The sequence below is a fragment of the Nilaparvata lugens genome, chromosome 8, assembly GCF_014356525.2.
Source record: "Nilaparvata lugens isolate BPH chromosome 8, ASM1435652v1, whole genome shotgun sequence".
NCBI lineage: Eukaryota > Metazoa > Arthropoda > Insecta > Hemiptera > Delphacidae > Nilaparvata > Nilaparvata lugens.
Window position 1 is genome coordinate 51,245,342 of NC_052511.1, and position 23,728 is coordinate 51,269,069.

Below are 23,728 nucleotides of genomic sequence, written 5' to 3' on the forward strand. Positions count from 1 at the left end.
GTGTGGGCCTCTAACGACAGGACAAGTGTTTTGAACATAAATATAAAGGAAATAAAAATCTCAGTACCCTTTTTTTGAAATATTTTATCATATTTTATAAATAAAAAAGTGATAAAATATTTCAAAAAAAGGGTACTGAGATTTTTATTTCCTTTATATTTATATTACAAGTAGCCCTATACAGAAAAGAGATAAAAATATGTTTTGAACATGTATGAACACACATCATGTTCGTCACACATGTTGTGTGTTCAGCGAAAGGCTTCGAACAAAAATTTTTGAAGAAAGAATTATGAATCTTGAATTTATAATAGCCCTTCACAACTCATTCAAGGATTTTTTATTGCCAAGTGATAAATACCACGTTCTATTATTATTCCTCCATTCATTTCTTCATAAAATATCTGACTATTTCAATGGAATATGTAAATTCATCTCTTTGTATATACCATTCCTGTCTCGTTACTATTCTATCGTGAATATACTTCGCTATATAAGAGTCATTGGCATTCACAGAAATTAGAGTATTAGAATAATGGTCGGTATCATTTTATTTATTCATAGACGATACAATGCAGGTAAAAACAACAGGCATTCGCCCAAAACTGCTTTAAAAAGTAAATTTATATCATCCTCACATAAACGCCCTATACCATGGGATATCTACTTATGCTATCGTTTCTCTATGGTACTATGCAACTCAAGTCGAGGCTCGACCAACATGTCGAGTCGACGCTCGAGTCAGTCTCACAGTCGTAAGGTCACGGTGACTAGAGTCAACTGGTCTGAGTGTCACCATTTGAAAACACATTCTGCGTCGAGAAAAGACTAGAGTCGCAGTCTCTTCTCGACTTGAGTCGCGTAAGTGTGGTGAGCCTAAACCCAGCTAGCAGTGGAATATAATTCTAAGGTCTGGTTGCCTTATAATTCAAACGCCTGTTAAATTTTAATCGTGATTAAATGCCACCTGAATCACTCAGAGAAGGCTTCTTTTTGAAAAAGCACACAAGCACATAAAACTCTGATTGGTTCTCGTGAAATTAATCAGGATTAAAATTTAACCGGCTTTTGTTCAAACGCCTGTTAAATTTTAATCGTGATTAAATGCCACCTGAATCACTCAGAGAGGGCTTCTTTTTGAAAAAGCACACAAGCACATAAAACTCTGATTGGTTCTCGTGAAATTAATCAGGATTAAAATTTAACCGGCTTTTGTTCAAACGCCTGTTAAATTTTAATCGTGATTGAATGCCTCCTGAATTACTCAGAGAAGGCTTTTTTTGAAAAAGCACACAAGCACATAAAACTATGATTGGTTCTCGTGAAATAAATCAGGATTAAAATTCAACCGGCTTTTGTGCAACTGGTACTAAATGATCGATTCCCATCAGAAATAACGAAGTCAGAGCTTTCTCTGCTAGTTTAGTGTGGGCCTCTAACGACAGGACAAGTGTTTTGAACATAAATATAAAGGAAATAAAAATCTCAGTACCCTTTTTTTGAAATATTTTATCATATTTTATATATAAAAAAAAAGTGATAAAATATTTCAAAAAAAGGGTACTGAGATTTTTATTTCCTTTATATTTATATTACAAGTAGCCCTATACAGAAAAGAGATAAAAAGATGTTTTGAACATGTATGAACACACATCATGTTCGTCACACATGTTGTGTGTTCAGCGAAAGGCTTCGAACAAAATTTTTTGAAGAATGAATTATGAATCTTGAATTTATAATAGCCCTTCACAACTCATTCGAGGATTTTTTATTGACAAGTGATGATAAATACCACGTTCTATTATTATTCCTCCATTCATTTCTTCATAAAATATCTGACTATTTCAATGGAATATGTAAATTCATCTCTTTGTATATACCATTCCTGTCTCGTTACTATTCTATCGTGAATATACTTCGCTATATAAGAGTCATTGGCATTCACAGAAATTAGAGTATTAGAATAATGGTCCGTATCATTTTATTTTTATTTTATTTATTCATAGACGATACAATGCAGGTAAAAACAACAGGCATTCGCCCAAAACTGCTTTAAAAAGTAAATTTATATCATCCTCACAAAAAAGCCATGATCTGCTGGAAAAATCAGATTTGTGTATAACTATTCTTAAATAGATATAATTTGGATACTGACCGGCAGGAGGCGTGAGCACCTTGTACCCCGGCTGGGAACATGGAATCGAGTTCATCATCTGTGTAGGGTCGGTTGCGCTCGTCAATTTCGCGCTCCCATCGGTACGCCTGCAGCTGTTCCGGAGTCATTGTCATCAGGTGACCTGGCAAACACAAACAATCGATGATATTACAAGTCAAATAGAACATCGCAACAAATTCAGAGTAAGACGAAGTAAGTAATATATATTTATAAACAAATGAAATACAGAAGTAACAACATTTTTTTAAATCAATATTTTCCATGCTTGTGAAAAATCTGTTACAACCAAATTCATTAGTTTTCATAAAATTATATACAAATCAATTTAAAACCCTTTTTAAAATAACCCAATATTTTCCAAGTTTGTGAGGAATCATGAAGTATATGAAATAATTATGAACTAATAATGAATTAATTGTGAAGTATGATAGCTCACTTTAAATTTTATCTCATCAAATTCCAAAGTTTTTTGAATAAATATCCGTATCTAAGACCCATATGAACTATAAACGTTTAACGCTTATCTCTAGTTTTATTTAAACTTCTTCAGGACCGGTCTACACACTACCTCCGTAAACAAAGCCGTAGTGCATTTGTGTGACGTCAGCACAGGTAGGGCTCCTATTTCAGCGTTACAGGAACGATCAGGTCAATATATTTGAATTCAACTTGGCATATCCAACTAAGACTAATGCTTACAGAGGTGTACAATAAAATCAATCTGATATGAATATATAAATTAATGAACAAGAACAATAAATATTTTTACAGATTTACCTATTTTACAGATAGTTGATATAGATCTTTAGAATAATAATTGTTGTTTTCCTATGATTGTCACATCTTGTACTGCTTTCTGTGTTTTGGTGAAATAAATTGGATTGAAAAAAATAAATTCAACTAACCTGGTGTGGGCGTAGCCATAGCCATAGCCTTCTGTCCGGTAGGCGTGACTCCAGACGGCGTCATGACGGTACCGGGTGTAGACATACTGGGCGTGGCTCCTGCCGTCTGAGGCGTGGCCCCGGCCACAGTAGGCGTGGCTCCGGCGCCTAGCACGGGCGTCGCCTGCATCTGATTGGACGGCGTCTCGTCCCAGCGCGAGCGGCGCTTGGAGGCGCCCGGCGTCGGCGTCTCTTGGATAAGGTCCACGCCGCCGCGATCCGTACGCGGCGTTTCCGCCCAGCCGCTGTGGCCTGGCGTTTCTGATAGACAAAAACGGACAAAATTAGTGTTAAAATATGAAAAAATACGATAAAAAAGGACGAAATTAGTGGCAAATTATTACATAATACAACAATGAAACAATGATATAACAACAGTATTTATGACGGAGTACGTCAATTTCGAACCCATCAGAAAGAAAGAAAGAAACTTTATTTCGCCAAAATACAAAATCACTAGAAAATATTTTCAATAATTGAAATATACATACATAATCATAGAAATGAAAAATACATTGTAGGAAATAAAACACTGCATGCAAATGACCTAGATAACAAGGTCACGTCCACATTACAGGAGCATCATTGAACAGAAAAAGGTTCTTCAAGTAATACTTAAAAAAACTTTTTAATGAATACTTAAGGTTCTTTTAATAAATACTTATATTTATTTTTTGTAAAGCTTTTTTGTATTTTGTTTTTGGCAAATAAAATTCATTCATTCATTCAATAACGGTTAAAAAAATATGTGTTGAAAATTTGAAGTTGGAATAGAATAGAATGACTTTTTTATTTGATGAAGTGGCAAAGTTTGGTTGTTTGGAAGTTTGGCAAAGTTTACTTGAAGTTGATTGATGGAAGCAATCGAAAGTAATCGTCGAACACACAAACGGATAACGACTAGAGACTCTAGTCATCGCTCGTTTGTTTATTTCTCGTAAAATCCAATTTGATTAGAATTACCTTTGGCGTCTCATCCCAAAGTAATCGAAAGTTCACGACACATGAACGGACGACAACGACTCTAGCCACTAGTCGTCAGTAGTAACTCTCTTCGCTCGTTCAATAATCCTTTTATAGTGAGGTCCATGTTATAATAGCACTGGAGATAGATATGAGAACAGCGTTGCCGATTCTCTTCCTTGCCACTGATAGAGGATAGCTGATACCGGTATATCTCTTGTAATATTAACTGTTCATTCTTGTCTAAAATAATCAATTATATTTCATTCGTGAAACAAAATTTTTTACAATGATCGAATAATGTATTGGAATAATAAGTTGGAATCCAATATTTTCTTAATTTTTCTCCTATATCGTTGAAGACGATTTGGGAATGTTGTGGAGGTGGAAAGGGATAGCGCTATCTGGTTTGTTAAAAATAAAAATAATAATAATTGACCGAGCGAAGTGAGGTCTAAGATTCAAGTCGACGGTTTGGCATTTCTCTTAATGTTTAAATGTTTATATGTTACGCATTTACGGCGAAACGCGGTAATAGATTTTCATGAAATTTTACAGGTATGTTCCTTTTTTAATTGCGCGTCGACGTATATACAAGGTTTTTGGAAATTTTGCATTTCAAGGATAATATAAAAGGAAAAAGGAGCCTCCTTCATACGCCAATATTAGAGTAAAAATCAAACTATAGAATTATTCATCATAAATCAGCTGACAAGTGATTACACAGATGTGTGGAGAAGCCAGTCTATTGCTGTATTTCCATAAGGTCTATAGTTTCAATCAGGTACTTGTGGATGAGAATACTGCGTGAGGTCTACTGTTCACAGAACTACTAGTCGTAATCGTATGGCTTTTACTGGTGGGGAGTTCCTGACGGAAGTTCTACCTCGCCTGAATATATCATTTGAGCCGTCAATGGGCCTTACAACTGTCATAGTTCAGCCGGGACCGACAGTTTAACGTGCCCATCCGATAGCACGAGAGTGATCTGTTCAAAAACTTTTGTTATGAGCGGGGTTTCAACAGGGGATCTCTAGGCTGCTACGCAAGCACTCTATCCACTAGACCACGGATCACTCCGTGTTAAAAATGTTAGACAAGGATAGCAACACCAATGTTAATCAAATACTGCCATTATAATCATAGAGAAACAATAGCGTTAAGTAGATATCCCATGGAATAGGGAATTTAAGTCGCAACTTTTACTGTTATCTCAAGCCGATTACTGCGATTATTGTCAATTTTTACTGTTTTGTTGGGGTGAGATTGTACGAATGGCACAATTTGAGAAACTACCAGCTGCATGGGAAAGAACTACGTGAACTATCGGCTTGGGATAACAGTAAAAGTTGCGACATAAACGCCCTATACCATGGGATATCTACTTATCTATCGTTTCTCTATGTTATAACGTAGTCCTCACTATAGTCTTCCCGGGATCCCGAACTCCTGTCTGTTTGATACCAACAAATCCAAGGACCACTTACTGTCAATCCCGGGATCTACGGGACTTGAGTTATTGAATTAGGCTGGGCGTAAACCGATTAGACAAGACATGATCAGACACGTTTAGTCACAATACTTCAGATAGCTGCTGGTGACGCAATTCACACTGATTAGTCACTGCAATTAGACATGTCTTCATAAGCAACTATGTGAAGTATTGTGACTAAACGTGACTAGTCTTGTCTTGACTAACCGGTGTTCTCCCAGCCTGATAGTTTTTTAATTTTTCAAAAATCCTATTATATTAAGCGAGCAATTTCTGTATTTTTATATCTGGTTATTTATGTTCAACGGATCTCGAAAACGGCTCTAACGATTTTCACGAAATTTGGTACATAGTAGGTTTATGATATAAAAATTCGATTGTACTAGGTCTCATCCTTGGGAAAACTCGCTGAACGACATTAAAAGGATAATTCATCCTTGGCTGAAACAGCTGAGACTTTCGTCGTCTGTGGATAGTAAAAAAGTGAGTGAGCGAGTGAGTATGTGAAAAATCAAAATATCGCATCCCCGAATTCATAAGATGACGTATGGCCAGCTGTGAAATATAAACACGATCATTTTAGAGAATTGTGTTCTGTTTATCAATAAATAAAAATCTGGTGTGGCGCCCTCACACAACTTTCCTTGCCGTTATGAAAATTTATCACCTGACGCTAGTGTTCAAATCAAATATATGAGACAGCTGGTGATAGGACAATAAAGCTGGAGACACACGAGGTCTGCTATCTCTTCGTAGTGAATGATTCAATAGAATCAGCAGTTGCTAACAGTTTGCAATTTAATAATAACATTTTCTCGAATTTCAAGCTTATTTTCAATTTTAGGTGCAAATGTTACTGGATATTAATTGCAGAGATTTTCATGCTCAATCTTTTCCACTTGAAATTTTTTGTTTAAATTATATATGAAGGCTGCTAATTGAGAATCTAAAATCAAACTTTGAATAGATGGGGCGGAGCTCCTGAATTTTTTACAGATATGGGACTTGTTGCAGTTGATACAGCTTATCAATGACTATTTCAGGTATAAATTTGATCAAAATCGTTGGAGCCGTTTTCGAGAATATCGCGAAAAACCCTGTTTTTGACAACATTTTCGCCAATTTAGTCGCCATCTTGGATTGCATTTGATCGAAATTGTTCGTGTCGGATCCTTATAGTGTAAGGACCATACGTTCCAAATTTCAAGTCATTCCGTTAACTGGGAGATGAGATATCGTGTACACAGACGCACATACACTCATACACACACACACACACACACACACACACACACACACACACACACACACATACAGACCAATACCCAAAAATCACTTTTTCGGACTCAGGGGACCTTGAAACGTTTAGAAATTAGGGTACCTCAATTTTTTTCGGAAAGCAATACTTTCCTTACCTATGGTAATAGGGCAAGGAAAGTAAAAATAACGATCTAAGCTCGGTGCCCCGATATTATCAAAAAATCGATATGGAAACTATGGAATCGATATCTCGAAAACTAAGATTGATATAAGAAGATGTTACTGATCATTTCTTGTTGCACACCTTTCTGTGGCTTTATGTAGGCCTACATGGTTTCTTCTGATTTATTAGAATTACCTCGTTCAGTTTTGGGCGTCTCATCCCACCGATTTCGCCTAGCCGACATGCCGGCCTTGTCCGCATGTCCGGGCGTCTCGTGTCCCGGCGTGGCGTGTCCGGGCGTCGCCTCCCACACGCGTGTACTGGCAGCACCCGGCGTAGCACCTGGCGTCTCTGCACCTGACGCCGCCTTGGCGCGACCCGGCGTCTCGTCCCAACGGGTGCTGGCTGGAGTTGCCTGCAAACATAAAAAATATATTTAATTGCCGATTTTTTTTTGATTGCCAATTTAGAATATTCAAGACATATTACAAACTCTTTATAATATGATATATCATTAAAAATATAAATAAATGAACATAATTATTCATACATATACTTGAATAAAATATAAAATCTAGGCATAAACAGCTAAAAATTAATCATAATTAATCATTATAGATAGATATAAAAATAGAAAACAACAGATATTTATCACACATGGAATATTTCCCTTGTTTTAACAGTAAATTAATTACAAAGATTGATAGATTACCATACCTATTAGTTTATTGATGAATAATGAAGGTTACAAATTGTAAATGTATTTGACCTTGTTAAAAAAAATGTTTTGTAATGACAATAAACGATTTTGATTTTGAGATAAATTTAAGCATAAATTAGAATTTTTATTCACTGTATTGCCAGAATACACAAGGATGGAGAAACATTCTACATTCTACGCTTTGGTGGCTCACACACCCGAGCAACAAGGGCTATACCATATTAAGCGTTTTTTTCAGGCTTCAACTCAGTCAATCGGAGAGCTTCCTGCCCTGCCGACACTAAAAACGCTTAATATGGTCTGGCCCTAAGTGTTAGGCCGGTTGCAGAGCTTGACCGACCGTCAGTGCGTATGCACCATCCTTACCATACATCAGTTTCATCCTTACCATACATCAGTTTTTCTGACTCACAAAATGGACGCCTTTACAGATTGTTTGATTGCAGCTTATTATCTTCGTAAACGAAAGATTAAAATACGTAGATATCAAGTTCACCCGATGGTCGCCCAAAGAGCATTTCAAAGGGAATTTAGTACCATTTATACATCATTGCTTGGGGATGAAGATGCATTTTTTAACTACCTCAGAATTTCCATAAGAAATTTTGATGAGTTATTTCGAGCTTATTCCACCATTGGGGATACTTGCAGTCACATTAAGCTACGGATCAAATAAATGTAGATAATATTAATAATATATGATTTTTCCAATAAAAAAATTAGAAATGTATAGAAAAACTCTGAATTCAAATATTACACTATTAATTGAATTTATTCTTTATGCTATACAATCCAATATCAGCAGATTGTCGGGCAGAGGTGTCAGCACATTGGTTATGTTGCGATCGGGCTACTGATCAGCACAGCTCTGAAAGCTTGTATTTGCTTCAATAGCGCGTCAGTCGACCGATGGAACGGATGCGCACGAGCTCGACCGATAGTCTTCGTACGCAGTGTAAAACGCATGGTCCTGACCGTGCGCATGCGTGCCGTCAGTCCTGCTCTGTAGGGATACATGGAACATCGATGGAAAGGATAAGCGCGACTGACGTACGCACTGACGGTCGGTCGAGCTCTGTAACTGGCTTCCCCTGGAGAACCGCCAAAACATAGGGTGGTTGTAGATTTCAGAGTTTTAAATGATCAAACAGAGTTGGAGAGATATCCCCTTCCAAGGCTAGAGGATATGATTGACAGAATGCACGGAGCTAAAGTTTTCAGCACTCTGGATCTAAAGTCGGGATACCATCAAATAAGAATGGATCCAGAGGAGCATAGAGAAGTGGAGAGAAAAATCATGAACGAGAAAGTTCGGAGGACACAAAAGTATAATTTGGAGGTGGCTGAAGACATGAATAAAATAAAAGTAGGTGACATAATCTTCAAGAAAAATCATCACAAGAGAACGAAATCGGATCATAGATTTGTTGGACCATATGAAGTGATTGATCTACTACATAGGAACCGAGTGGAGGTAAAAAAGCAACACAACAATGGACGAGGTAGACATGAAATTGTGCATTTGAGTGAGATTAGAAGATCGAAAAGGAACTATAATGAAGATGAGTAAGGAAAGATTTCCAAAATGTTTTTATTATGTTGTTTTCCATGTTTTGTTTTTATGAGTTCTATTTACATCTCTATAATAGAGATAGTAAAGACTGGAGGGGGTAGTTACGGAAGCCTCAGCTGACGTCTTTCACTATCTCTATGGAGACAGCTAAGATTATGATGTTGATTAAATAAACAATCATTCTTTGTCTGAGTTTGAATGAGACGTTTTATTCCTATCTACTTAACTTATAGAAAAACTCTGAATTCAAATATTACACTATTAATTGAATTCATTCTTTATGCTATACAATCCAATATCAGCAGATTGTCGGGCAGAGGTGTCAGCACATTGGTTATGTTGCGATCGGGCTACTGATCAGCACAGCTCTGAAAGCTTGTATTTGCTTCAATAGCGCGTCAGTCGACCGATGGAACGGATGCGCACGAGCTCGACCGATAGTCTTCGTACGCAGTGTAAAACGCATGGTCCTGACCGTGCGCATGCGTGCCGTCAGTCCTGCTCTGTAGGGATACATGGAACATCGATGGAAAGGATAAGCGCAACTGACGTACGCACTGACGGTCGGTCGAGCTCTGTAACTGGCCTTAGGCCAAGCGTTTTTAAGCGGGTTTTCACATGAGTCGGCAAGGCAGGAAGCTGATTGTTGGGTGATCGGGTTGGCATTTGGGAATCAGCCAATCGGAGAGCTTCATGTCCTGCCGACACTAAAAACGTCTGGAAAAGCGCTCGTGTGGCATTGCCCTTAAAAACAAGCGACAAAGCAACCAATGCTCAATAAGCAACATGCAATACCTTTTGTTGTATTGCTTACATCAAAGAAATTAGTTGTCCAAGATGTTGTCTTAATAGTGAAGACGTAGTGATAAATCACCAGTCTATAGTTTATGATAGGCACTAGACATTTTAGTTTAAATAGACATTATTTAATTTGGCTATCCCGTTACGGTTTGAAACATGTATTCTTTGTGTAATAAACGATTTGATTTGATAATTAGGCTACCCATTAATTATAATTCATTCATTTCACTACAATAGAATGTAGTGAAATACATTGATTATAAATCTATTTTCAAAGGTCCCAAATAATTTTATTTCACAAATAAATACATTCATTTATTTCACTTTCCGCCAATTTCCATTTATCAAACGTTTGACTTGATGGAAATTGATGTAAAATGAAGTAACGAAAAGCACAGGCTTTCAGGTTGGACCTTGTTGCTTGTAGAAAGTCCAGTAAAAATATTATTATATATTTTTTGTCATAGTCATTCAATCTCAGCTGTTTTCCATGCATGAAATCAAGCCGGTAAACAGCTGTTTGCAAAACAAATTAACATATGATTCTCATTACAGCATACTCTAATGTAATGAAACCATATGTTTTCTTTACAGTCGAGTATGTTTCCTAGTTCCGAAATAGGAAAAGCAAAACTGCTATAAAAAACCACCTTCAGCGCTCCAGGTGGAAGTTTTGTTAACTTCCACAAAATTCCTGTTTCGGAATTTGTAAACTAGGTTAATGTTTATAGAATGCATATAGTAACTTCAGCACAAGCAGGTAATGTTTTGTATTCCTCAATAATTATTCTTCTTTCGATTATTATGACAAAAAATAGTGTACGTTACTTGGACGTGAATGTCTTTTGCAGTGCTCGAATGAAATTCGAAACATCATTCTAGCCTGCAAAATGCCCCTTCCCGTCCATGTGACGTAAGATACTATTTCAATTCTAAAATAGACAGAATGAGATTTACAGATTGAAATATAGTCAGCATTCAAGCATTCAATTAATCTTTTTTTCTATACGAATAAAATTTACGGATGCAAATCTCGTCCGCATACAATGTCAAGTTTCATTCATTAATATTACAATAAACTGTTGTTTCCGAGGGTGACTCCTGCGGGGAGGATATGAATTGACAGATCTTGTCAGCATTAAAAGCATTAAATTAATATTTTCGTTCAATAATTTTGAAATAAATTGTTGCCAATTTCACTCACATCCTCTTTCTCCCAGGGCGACTCCTGTGGTCCGGGCTTCTTGGCAGGTGTGGCGTCCTGCGGTCCCGTCTGGTCCCAGCGACCACGCTTCTTGCCCGCTGTGACCGCGGCGGTCGGCCGACTCGATGCCGAATCACCGTTAGAGACCGCCTTCAAGGTGCCGTCCTTGTACTTCTCTGCTAGTTTCTTGCGAAGCTGCAAGAAATGAAAAAAACAAATTGTACTAAAAGTCACCAACAAGAAGACTTATAAATAAAAAATGAAGAAAACTACTTGATACTATCAAAAACATCAATTTATTAAAACAATTTTATTTATTTATTCAATCATTCAGAATTATACAACTTACAGAAAAGTACCACAGGCTAACTTACGCCCAAAACGGTTCCAATTCTAATTTTTACAACAGTCCAAATGTAGCTAGGTTATGTGTCACTCAACATTCTTTAATTACACACTCAATTTACAATCCATAAACACAAAAATCATTTTTAAATTGAAAAAATACTTCTAAATTGAATTAAATTAATATTACAAATAATTGGAAAATTCCAAACTTTGAAAAAACTAAAAGACAAACACACTATTTAGAACTTATCACATGTTATGTTATGTAGTTTCGATTACATGTTATGTCATTTGAGATAGTAGTTTCGATTGTTACACCATTATCAAACTCAGTAAACTGAAAGGTCAGTGTGAGCTCGGAAATACTCAATTATTTTGCTTGTGCGTGTGAAATTGTGTGATAGATGATCCTATAGTGAGGTCCACGTTAAAATGGCAGAGTTTGGTTAGCAATGTTATTGCTATCCTTGTCTATCATTCAACAAAGCGGATAGCGCTATCTCTTTCTTGCTCAGAGCAAAGTTCTGATGGTCTTTCAACAATGTAGAATTAATAATTAACAAAATATTCAATCTAAATTATGAAAATTCATTAAGAAATTATTGAGAAATATAATTTATTAATAGAAAGATTGCTTACTCTGCAATCCTTTGTAATTCGAATTCTAGTACTTCAAATCTTTTTTTTTTAACACCTAGTCCTATCTGTTTATTTTTTCCAGCCTTCCCTTATTATTCCTCCCCCATCCCAACCATTCACATCTACCGTCTATTTACTTTTCCTGATACCTTTTCACCTTCTCAAGGATTGAAGGTTTTCCTAGTACATGGATATTCATAGTTGGAAAAACCCTTCAATCCTTTTTTTTGCACCACTTTCTTTTTATTTTTGTTTTAATGTGTATTGTTGTTGTTGTTGTTTACATGTATTCTTTTTGTTAATCTCTGTATTGGACTTGTATGTGTGTGTAAAAGAATATAATTGATTATTTTAAACGAGCATGAACAGTTAATATAACATCAATAAACCTGTATCAGATACCGTCTATGGAAGGCATTATATAATCAATTATATTTTATTAAGCAAGGAATTATATTTTTCAATAATTTCCTAATGAATTTAAGATGTAATATTTTGTTAATTATTTTTTCTACATTAAAAGACGATCTAGCAACAGACCAAAGCGAGAAAGAGATAGCGCTATCCGCTTTGTTGAATGAAAGACAAGGATAGCAACATTATTGCTAATCAAACACTGCCATTATAATTTGGACCTCACTATATACCTTGACCAAATCAAGTCAAGTTTGTATGGTGGGTGGTAAAAATTATCCTATTTGATTTTCTGGATAAGCCGTTTGGTTGCACCAGTACTATGAGGCCGAGCTGTCACGCATCACAACGATTCCGGAAGTCAGTTCAACTGACGTCTTCAATTTTTCGACGCCATTCACAAACAAAATCATCACTCATAATGTTTCCTGCGTAAACTTAAATCATTCTTCGTTAAATGTATGCTGAATTATATCATTTTTAATACTACTTAATTATAGTGAGGTCAACGTTATAATGGCAGTGGAGAAAGATAGAAGAGCGACGTTGCCGATCCTCTGTATTGTCAATGCCTCCTATAGACGGTTTATTGATGTTATACTAACGGTTCATTCTCGTTTAGAATAATCAATTATATTCTATTAAGCAAGAAATTATATTTTTCAATAATTTCATAATGAATTTTCCTAATTAAGAGAAATATTTTGTTAATTAATTATTAATTCTACATTGTTAGAAGACGATCTGCTAGGCTAATATGAGGCGGCCATGTTTAGCCCCGCACACACACATCGATTTTTGTTCGTAAGATATTTTGCCGTCCTTATGAATTCTATCATATTATACGGAGCTTGACAAACATCATCTGTTTGAAATCATCTGTTCAATCTACTAGAATTTATAAGGACGGCAAATACTGTTCAAACAAAAGTCGATGGGTGTGTGCAGGGCTTTTCTTGGTCTATAATCGACAATCTCGTCATACCGATTCCAGGGCTTTTGGTGGGGATAATAAGCTGTTCAAATATGTGGAAATCACCCCCCCCTCCGCCAACCACTTTTCTGTATCTTCAACTCATTATTTTGTATTATTTATACTCATTATTACTATTATTTTTTGAGAGTCTTAAGAAATGTGATTGGAAGTTGAAAAAATGACCCTCGTAGAATTATCAGCAATACATTATACCTAAGGTGGTGTTAATAAGCAAAAGAAAGAAATATTCAAGATTATATTTTTCAGTAAAGTGAAGAAATATTATATAGATATCGACAAATTGATGTCAATTTCCATCAACTCACCTCCGTTTCTTCTTCTTTGAGAAGTTGCTCTCGCATAATATCAGTGTAGGTTCGAGATCCAATATCCGGCGTTTTTGCTCCTGTAAACCAACAAGCAGATGTCACGCCAAGGCGCTAAAATTAGTTCAATTATATTTCAAAATTCACCCAATCGTCATAAATTATGGCAACTGGGCGTCAAAATCGTTTTTTTTTCAATACTTCAAACACATTTTTTGATATAAGGCCGATACAAAATCGAATGTAACCATAATATCAAGTTAAAACCTTAACCAAACTGTTAACAGTTATAAAGATGAAACATTTTCGAATCAAGTATTTGATGAGGAATATAATACAATATATCATTTATATTTTTTTACCAAAGAGATAATGGTAGGTACATTAATAAATAAATGGTACAAAAATATATCATTTATATTTTTTTACCAAAGAGATAATGGTAATGTATCATGAAAGGTGTAAGAATTAACCCTATTTACAGAGTGCAAACTTTATTTTTGTAGACTGTGTGTAGAGTAACAGAAAGTTTGGGTCTAAAATTTGACCTCTATGAGCACTTGAACATTATAAATTGGAAACGTTATCAAACTCTGTAATTAATTGAAAATAGTTTTACTTCTGTGGTAGGAAATAATGTTACCTCAAGAGTGAGTTATTCAATTTATGATAGAAATAAGAATGGAAACTATTCGATTTCCTGTGAACGAAGAGGAATGAAATTTATGATTTTTTATAAATTGAAATTTGACAACTTTCGTCAATTTCCAAAATGATATCAAAGTGAATTTAACAACAGAGCTGAGGCTTTAAGTTTTGGTTAATTACGTACATGTGGTACAAAAATAATTAAAAACAGAAAGATTTTATGAACGGATCTTCAAATATAAATATTTGAAACTTCAATTGCTACGTGGATGAATATTAGCATGCTTAAAAACGTCAATATTTTACGTTGAAATGCTAGTATTAGTTTTTGATAATTTATCTGTTGTAAATTTCTCGGTTGAAGCAAGTACTCTAGAAGACTGCTCTAGATGGATAAACTTAGTGCCGGTTGCACAACAGCCGGTTAAATTTTAACCGTGATTAATTCCACGAGAACCAATCAGAGATGCCGTCTTTTCAAAAACGCCTTCTCTGATTGGTTCTCGTGAAATTAATCACGGTTAAAATTTAACCGGCTGTTGTGCAACCGGGCCTTAGATTCCTAGCTAGCATATAATAATTAGAATTAGATGTCAAAGATAAGGTGAAACATTCAACATTTCGAGTTGAGTGCCTCAATTATTTATAAGTAATTGTTACTAGAAGTTATGACTGATATAATACTTTTAGACAATTTTTACAACTGATATAATGCTTAGACAATAATCTTTAAAACTGATATGCCAACAATAAATACTTTTGACAATTACATCATGTAGTTCAAGAATAGAATAATTAAACGGGAGATGATTTATCAATCTTTACAAGTTTTAAGCCAGGCAGCCTTCTAGAGCACTTGACATCAAACCAGGAGAAACAATTGATTCAACAGATTTGAGCTCACAACTGATTATTTGAAAAGAATAATCATTCAATTTTTTTCAAAATCTAGAAAAGTTTCCAGTTCTAGATAAATGATTGAACCCAGCTACCCGTGTGAGCATTTTTCTTTAGACAACATCAATTTCTGGTGAAATTCAAATTGCTTATCACTGTGATTGATCCATGAACAATATATAAAAATGTATGAATTTTTGAAAATTGATGTTTGAAATATAAACAAGACTTTTCCTTATTGAAAGTAGTGCATTTTAATTCTATTATGAAGTTTTTTGGGGGGGAAGTTATTTATTTGTAAAGACAGAGTTTTAATATAACTATAGCTTTTGAAATTTATTCATTCAAAACATTTTGTAGATAAAATTACAAGAAACTTGGAATATTCATTCCCGATGAATGCAAAGTAATAGTAGTTTCATTATTATAATTAAATTTATTTCAAATTGTCTTGAAGACTCCAAAAAGGAGTATGAGACCAATATGGGCTGCAACAAAATCATTTAACAGTCATAGGGCCGGTTTCCGAGCTCGGGATTTAGCTAAGTCCTAGATTTTAAACAGCTGGAGTCAGAAAATTGGCTTTCCAAAACGGGGCGTAGTCGCAGCTTTTATAACAGTGGTCGTAGTTTTTATTTTCTCATTTCTATAATTGAAAACGTTTTTCCTTGACGAAATTAGACATTCCTAAATAATTCAAAATAGCTGAAACTTTACACTATTTTCTCTTTATTTTATTTTGTGTTCAATTTGCTAGTATTTCGAAATTTAATTCAAACGTGACTATGATAATGACTGCGACTACGCCCCGTTTTGGAAAACCAATTTTCTGGCTCCAGCTGTTTAAAATCTAGGACTTAGCTAAATCCCGAGCTCGGAAACCGGCCCCTAATCTTACTGCCAAGAACCAACAAACTTTTTAGGTGGGTTCCGAACTCAGAAATTAAAAACAGTAACAAGCTGAATCGATAACCAACCATCAGCTATGACACTCTCACAGTTGAGAGTTTGTCAAAACCAAATTGTATACTGTCAATAATATTTATTAATTCATAAATTTGACGATACAAACATAATTTGAATGATTAGGGAAGAAGAAAGAGGCTCTACTTGAAACAGTTCCTTTCCCAATTTTCATACAAAATTTCTTTTGGCTGAGGATGATGCCCACATGAGCTCCAGGCTTGTGCGTGGGTAATGAAACTGATGATAGGTAGTTCTTATCGATGATCAATATAATCCCAAGAAGAAAGTTATGTTCAGATTATACTGATGAATGAAACATGAGTTTTCATGAATTAATAGAGCTTCAAATTAAAATCTATATTATAATGAAGGCAAGAACTGGCTTATACACGTACGGTATAGGAAATTCACGAATGACACATCATCACGTCTGAACTACTAGGCTGATTAACTTGAAAGTTTGCATATAGATTCTCAATTTACCGAGGATGGTTATAGGCCTATTTAAAATTTAACAAGATCTCAGTAGGTCGAGTTTGTCAAGTTTTGAAATAGACCCTTGCGGAGCACGGGTTACCTGCTGGTATTCAATAATATATAATCGGGAGGAGACGACAGTCTGTCTCTTTCCCAAATTTTGGTAAGAAGTTTTCAAAACAATAATGTTTTAATTTCAACTTTTTCTAAGGTTATATTCGAGTTATATTGTCAAGTAGTATTTTAGGTGGATTCCGAACACATTGATAAGCAAATTGAACTTCAAATACGTACGTGGCTTACGTCAGCTTGATCAGCGACTTCCTTCAGCATTTTATCAGCGAATCAGTCAGCATCTGAGATATGAACCTAGAAATATCGGAATCTGAGGGCGATTAATATGTCCAGTAACGCAAGCACTCGGTCTTTCACACATTTGGACCTTAAAACTAACCTTAAACCTAACCTAACTCGACCTTAATTCTAAAACTGTGTATAACTAGGAACATTATGACTATACCTGGCTTAACAAAACATTATAAACCTTGCTGAATTTGAAGTAGGTTTTCATAATCTCAATAAATCATCAACCTTTACCTACACTAAAAATCTCATGTCTAAACCTGACTCATATTTTATGAATCATGAGTTATAAACTTTGCTTGATTCAAAGTAATCATACCTATAAAAAAGTAAATTCGTATGGCTTTTGTTGGTGGGGAGTCCCTTACGGGAAGGTCCCACCGCCTGAATATATAATTTACCTATGATATCATTGAATAAAACTTTATTTGATTTTCTGAGCTCAAAGCAATTATGTACTTTGGTTGATTACTCTCCCAAGTTTAAGAACTTGTTGGAATAGATTACAGATGGATTGAAATAATTTTTTAATGAGCTAGTAAGTTGAGCTAAATTCATAATTTTTTTGATTATTTTGTATTTTCCGACTATAAATACTCAAATATGAAAATCAGACCCAATTTGAAATAAATGATTTGTTTGTACTGAGAAGTTTCCATAATTTAAAATTATTCAATATATGAATCAGAATTTAAGATGTCTTTATAAATTCAAGAAATTCAAATTATAAATCAAATTTCAAATCAATTACTGTAATTTAGGATAGTTAGTTGTAATAAAACTTGTTCATAGTTGAAACAGAATTTACTAATTACTGTACTAGTATACGATTTTATATTTTAGTAAATCTAGCTTTCTTCTCAACTTCTTTGATCTTACGAATATTTTTTACTTCCTTCATCACAGAATCTGAGGTTAAATTTAACTTATTCATATCCTTTTCCACTTCAATCTTTTTCTACTATCAAACCTAAATTTATTTCTATGTATCAATTTCCAACAGCTTTTCGCACACATTACTTTTAAAATGCTGTAGCTAATCTAATTTGCATAGCTCCTATTTTATTGCTAATTCCTCAATTTAAATCCTAATTAAATATTCCTTTTTATTTTAATCTGATACTGGAAGGTCTGAAACTCATCTACCTTTAAATGCTTACAATTAAAATAAATGCTACTGTGTCAATATTCTTGTAATATCGATATTTCTCGTTCAGAGATTCTCGATAGTTTTTTTTCATCCTAAGTTTTCCATTATCAACTCGATCTTATAAAAATGTTTAGGCTTAGCAGGACAAGAAGTCATGCATTCCTTAATGTTACAATAATTGACTATTGAAAAACTGAATTGACTAATGAGCTTCCCAGACTCTTGAGTCAATTTGTTTGATTGAAGATCGTTCTCGAGTAGTATCAATATAACAATCTCTAAAAAATTTTTATGAGAATTACTGAAGTTCTATTAAGTTTTCAAGTTCTATCATAGTAAAGTAATAGCGTAAGCAGATATTCCATGGTATAGGGCGTTTATGTCGCAATTTCTACTGTAACTCAAGCCTATTATTGTCGATTTCTACAGTAACTCAAGCCTATTATTGTCGATTTCTACTGTAACTCAAGCCTATTATTGTCGATTACTGTCGATTATTGTCAATTTTTACTGTTTTGGCCGGGTGAGAGTGTATAAACGGCACAATATGAGAGACTACCATCGTCACATATCTTCACAGGAAAGAACTACGTGGACTATCGGCTTGAGATAACAGTAAAAGTTGCGACATAAACGCCCTACACCAAGGGATATCTACTTATGCTATTGTTTCTTTATGGTTCTATGAAGCTAACTAAAAGTAAGCCATCTGTTGCTGAGAACTGTCGACTGATGCTCCACACACACGCCAACAATAACGCAGCTGTCGATTGTCTTTGTGTGCAAGTGAGAGAGAAGATATCAATTGAGGCTGAAGAAAGAGATAGAGCGATCTATCAATTGAGGCTGAAGACAGAGATAGAGTGATCTATCAACAACTGCTAGTTGAATAATCCACCCGCGGTGGGGAAAGAAACAAAATATAATCGTTAGTATGTAATAAAAACCAGATCCGTGCTTTACATGACTGAACTAAGCTTAGCTAGAGTAACAATGTCATTTTCAAAAACGAACGAAATAAGTGTATTTCGTCGAGAAATTAGGCCTTCAATTGCGGCCGAATAGAGACAACAGTCAGCTTTCTCAATGAGAACTAATTAATTAACAACATTTATTTATCGAAATTTGGAGACAAGAGGTTTTGAGCTGAGCCTGTTATTAAATAATTTCGTCATGATGTTGATCGGAATGATTCTTATATTTAAACATTTAATGCTATTTAAACAATCATTTTGTGATGATTTTATTTAAACAACTGATTAAAATTGATTTGAAAAGTATTATAGGTAAAGGTTTCAACCATTTTTTAGCGATTCATTTGCAAACTTCTGGTGAATATTTTGAAAATAATCTATATTATTAATCAATTCATTTATTTAATCTTCACAGATTTCACTCATGATTATTTACATAGATCAAAGTTGTCATAATATATAGAAAAATTATGGATAGATAAATTGAAAAGCTTCAGACCTGAGTTGAATTTACGGAAGTTGTCATAATATATTTATCAGTGAAGAATAGATGATTTGAAAAGCTATAGAGTTGAATTCGCATACAGATTACGTATTCCACTCCTGTTTGCAGACAAGAATTTTCCTAAGCAAACAGTATTGTATTCAATGATCTGTAATATCATTTTTGTAACGGAATTTGTTATGTAACTGATGACATTGAATAAAACTTGATTTGATTTCATTAGATTAATTTGAATCTGATTGTATCGATACACATACAAATGGAGACATCTCCAGTTCATCATTCATATTATTTAAAAATATAATAAATTATGCTTTACTCAAGTTGATGATTAATTTGATTAATCATGATATTATTGAAAATACGTATCAGGGATTTACTCACAACTCTGCTCCAAAATGTAATCCAATAAATAATCCTAGTGAGAGCATGGATGCCCACAATATATTGTTGAAATTAATTATGAAGTAAAATTCTGTTTTATTATCAATTAGTTGTTCAAAATCTGTTCTCGTCATAATAAAGGTTTAGGCATCATTCCTACAGTTGAAAAAGCAGACTGGGTTAGATATAGTTCTGGGTGAGAAGAAATATACTAGTCCAATAATTATGAACATTAAAATGAAATTATTTTTAAATATTGTAGGACACATCAGATACTCAAGTCAATTATAAAATTGACAGTAGCAGGCTTAGGACCGGTTGCACAAAAGCCGGTTAAATTTTAACCGTTTAGAAAAGACGGCTTCTCTGATTGGTTCTCGTGAAATTAATCACGGTTAAAATTTAACCGGCTTTTGCCGGTTAATTAAGCCGTCTTTTCTAAAAGGCCTTTTCCGATTGGTTCACGTGAAATTAATCACGGTTAAAATTTAACCGGCTTTAGTGCAACCGGCACATAATTACGTAAAAATTCAACGAATTTCGACTATCACCCAGGCTTTATCAAGTTGTAAAATCGAATTGTGAATGATAAAAATCAGGAGAAAAATTGAGTAACTAATGTTTTTTGAAAAGAGAAAGCTGACTGTTACAATTTAATTACTTTTACTGATTGTTTCTTAATGAAAATATACAATAAAATCTTACAAACTAACAAATAAGGAGGGAGCAACATTCATTCATCTTTCACACGTTCACCCAATCGCCTCGCTCAGAATTATTTTTATTTAGGAAAGGGTCATTTTTCACATTTAAAATTTTAGAGGCCTGCTTCTTAAACAATCAATTTTAAATTCTTCAATCAGTTCAACTAATAATCAATGGATATATTCTATAAGAATTTTTCCTTCTACAAGAAGGGAAATAAAATCCCGGTAGTTTGAAACCTAAATCTGTAGGTCCATTTATCTCTCATCATCGGTTCATTACCCACGCACAAGCCTAGGGCTCAAGTAGGCATCATCCTCAGCAAGGATTCAAAATATGAAACACCACATAGACGGAAATTTTAGAGTCTAATCAATAGTCAAAACAGATAGTGTAATAGACGAAGTTTAATCAAATTTATGCAAATTTATAAAACCGTTCCAAAAGTTGAATTAGGCCTGGTTTCTAGTACACTTATTAAACCTAATGAACCATTAAAACGATCGGTTCAATTGTCAATTAGATTTAATACATGTCCTGGAAACCGGGCTTTAGACTGTGAAATAGAATGCCACTGAACAAGACCCAATATTATTTAGACAGATGAAGATTTCAACAGTCTTCAAGGTAATAGGGAAAGACAATGAACGTTAATTTACATTTATACATAGATTGAGAGGTTCAACTGATTATGAACTAAGAATTATAAACTTCCAGGTTCAACTGTTTATGAACTAAGAATTATAAACTTCTAGGTTCAACTGTTTATGAACTAAGAATTATAAACTTCCAGGTTCAACTGTTTATGAACTAAGAATTATAAACTTCTAGGTTCAACTGTTTATGAACTAAGAATTATAAACTTCTAGGTTCAACTGTTTATGAACTAAGAATTATAAACTTCCAGGTTCAACTGTTTATGAACTAAGAGTTATAAACTTCTAGGTTCAACTGTTTATGAACTAAGAATTATAAACTTCCAGGTATTATATTTCATATACATATTGCTAAATAGTAGCCTAGTCACGTTTACATAAAATTGAAATACATTTCTCAAACTTGTATCAATCGAATTTATTCTACTATGAAATTAGAAATGATCATTTTTGTTTGAGACTGACTTCAAAGCTGTACAAGTTTATTTATTTGTTTTTTTTTTCAAAATATATTTATTCAATAAATTGTTTAACGTGAACAAAAGAAGTTTACCACCAATTTATTTAGGTATTTATTTACACATGTCTCATGAGGTTATAACTCACATATTATCTCTTGACTCATAGAACTCAAGCTACTGGTGACAGGACAAATTTGAGGAACATGTGTGAACACACATTCCGTCATACATGTTGTCATCAGCGAAAGGCTTTGAAGAAAATTTTACAAGGTTAGTTTTTTCTAACTTCGATTTTCTGTTGTTCATTTTACTTCACTGTTCTATTTGTGGTTAAATAATTTTTGTATCATTATAATTTGTAATTTTCCATTGCTTTATTTATTGTAATTGCATGTACAGAGTGAGTCATATGTATGGAAACCCTTCAATAAGTTGGTGACTGTTGTAGACATAATACTGTTACTTTCAGGATAAGTTATTATATCCACTGAAACGCCATCTTTCTTGTTTTAAGAAGGCCTTAAAAATGATGTACCAAACAATGGGTGTTTACATTTGAAATATTCGAGTTACAACCCCTTTGTCACCCCCTTATGAGGGGTTGAAATTCAGTTGTACGTCGAAAGGATGAGTATTCGACCAATAACTTATCCTGGAATTTACAGTAATAGAAATTACTGAGATATTGTAATTATTCAAATGCTAATTAATTAATTATTAACATATATTAAGCGAGCAATTTCTGTATATCTGTTTATATTTTCATATCTGGTTATTTATGTTCAATGGATCTCGAAAACGGCTCTAATGGTTCTTTTGAAATTTGGAACATAGTAGGTTTATGATATAAAAATTCGATTGCACTAGGTCTTATCCTTGGGAAAACTCGCTGAAAGACATTAAAAGGATAATTCATCCTTGGCTGAAACAGCTGAGACTTTCGTCATCTGTGGATAGTAAAAAGTGAGCGAGTGATTCTGTGGAAAATCAAAATATCGCATCCCCGAAATTCATAAGCTGACGTATAGCCAGCTGTAAAATATAAACACAATCGTTTTAGAACATTGTGTTCTGTTTATAAATAAATAAAAATAACGAGCGAGGCTCGGTGCCCCGATATTTATTATTAAACGAACATCCAAATTAAATGCTGTAAGTCACCCCGAAGACTTTTGCTACTGCAAATATTGACAACAGGGTAAACAGCTAGATGGAAATTCGATGAGCGCTACTATTCAAAAATTATTCGTCAGCCCGGGCTGTAAATGTTGTAAATATTTGCAGTAGCAGAAGTCTTCGGGGTGACTTACAGCATTTAATTTGGATTTTTGTTTAATAATAATAATAATAGTTACAGTGTTATATTTACAACAGTCTTCAACTTATTGAAGGGTTCCCATACATATGACTCACTGTATATTTTATGCTAGAAGCTGCTGTCAAACAGCTGTTTTTCGCTCGAAGTCTTCGATTCAATTTGATGTTATTTATGTTAAAGCTGCTGTCAAACAGCTGTTTTTCGTTCAAAGCCTTTCGCGTGAA

At 34.3% G+C, this 23,728-nt stretch overlaps 1 protein-coding gene across 1 annotated transcript in view; it reads right to left on the reverse strand.

The window, feature by feature from the left end:
- Positions 1 to 23,728, reverse strand: part of LOC111052326 (splicing factor 3B subunit 1) — a 36,467-nt gene that overhangs the window by 8,939 nt on the left and 3,800 nt on the right. Inside the window, 6 exon segments of the mRNA XM_039435028.1 lie at positions 2,156 to 2,186; positions 2,188 to 2,297; positions 3,082 to 3,381; positions 7,194 to 7,413; positions 11,298 to 11,492; positions 14,001 to 14,080. Of these exon segments, the coding sequence (XP_039290962.1) occupies positions 2,156 to 2,186; positions 2,188 to 2,297; positions 3,082 to 3,381; positions 7,194 to 7,413; positions 11,298 to 11,492; positions 14,001 to 14,080 (936 nt within the window).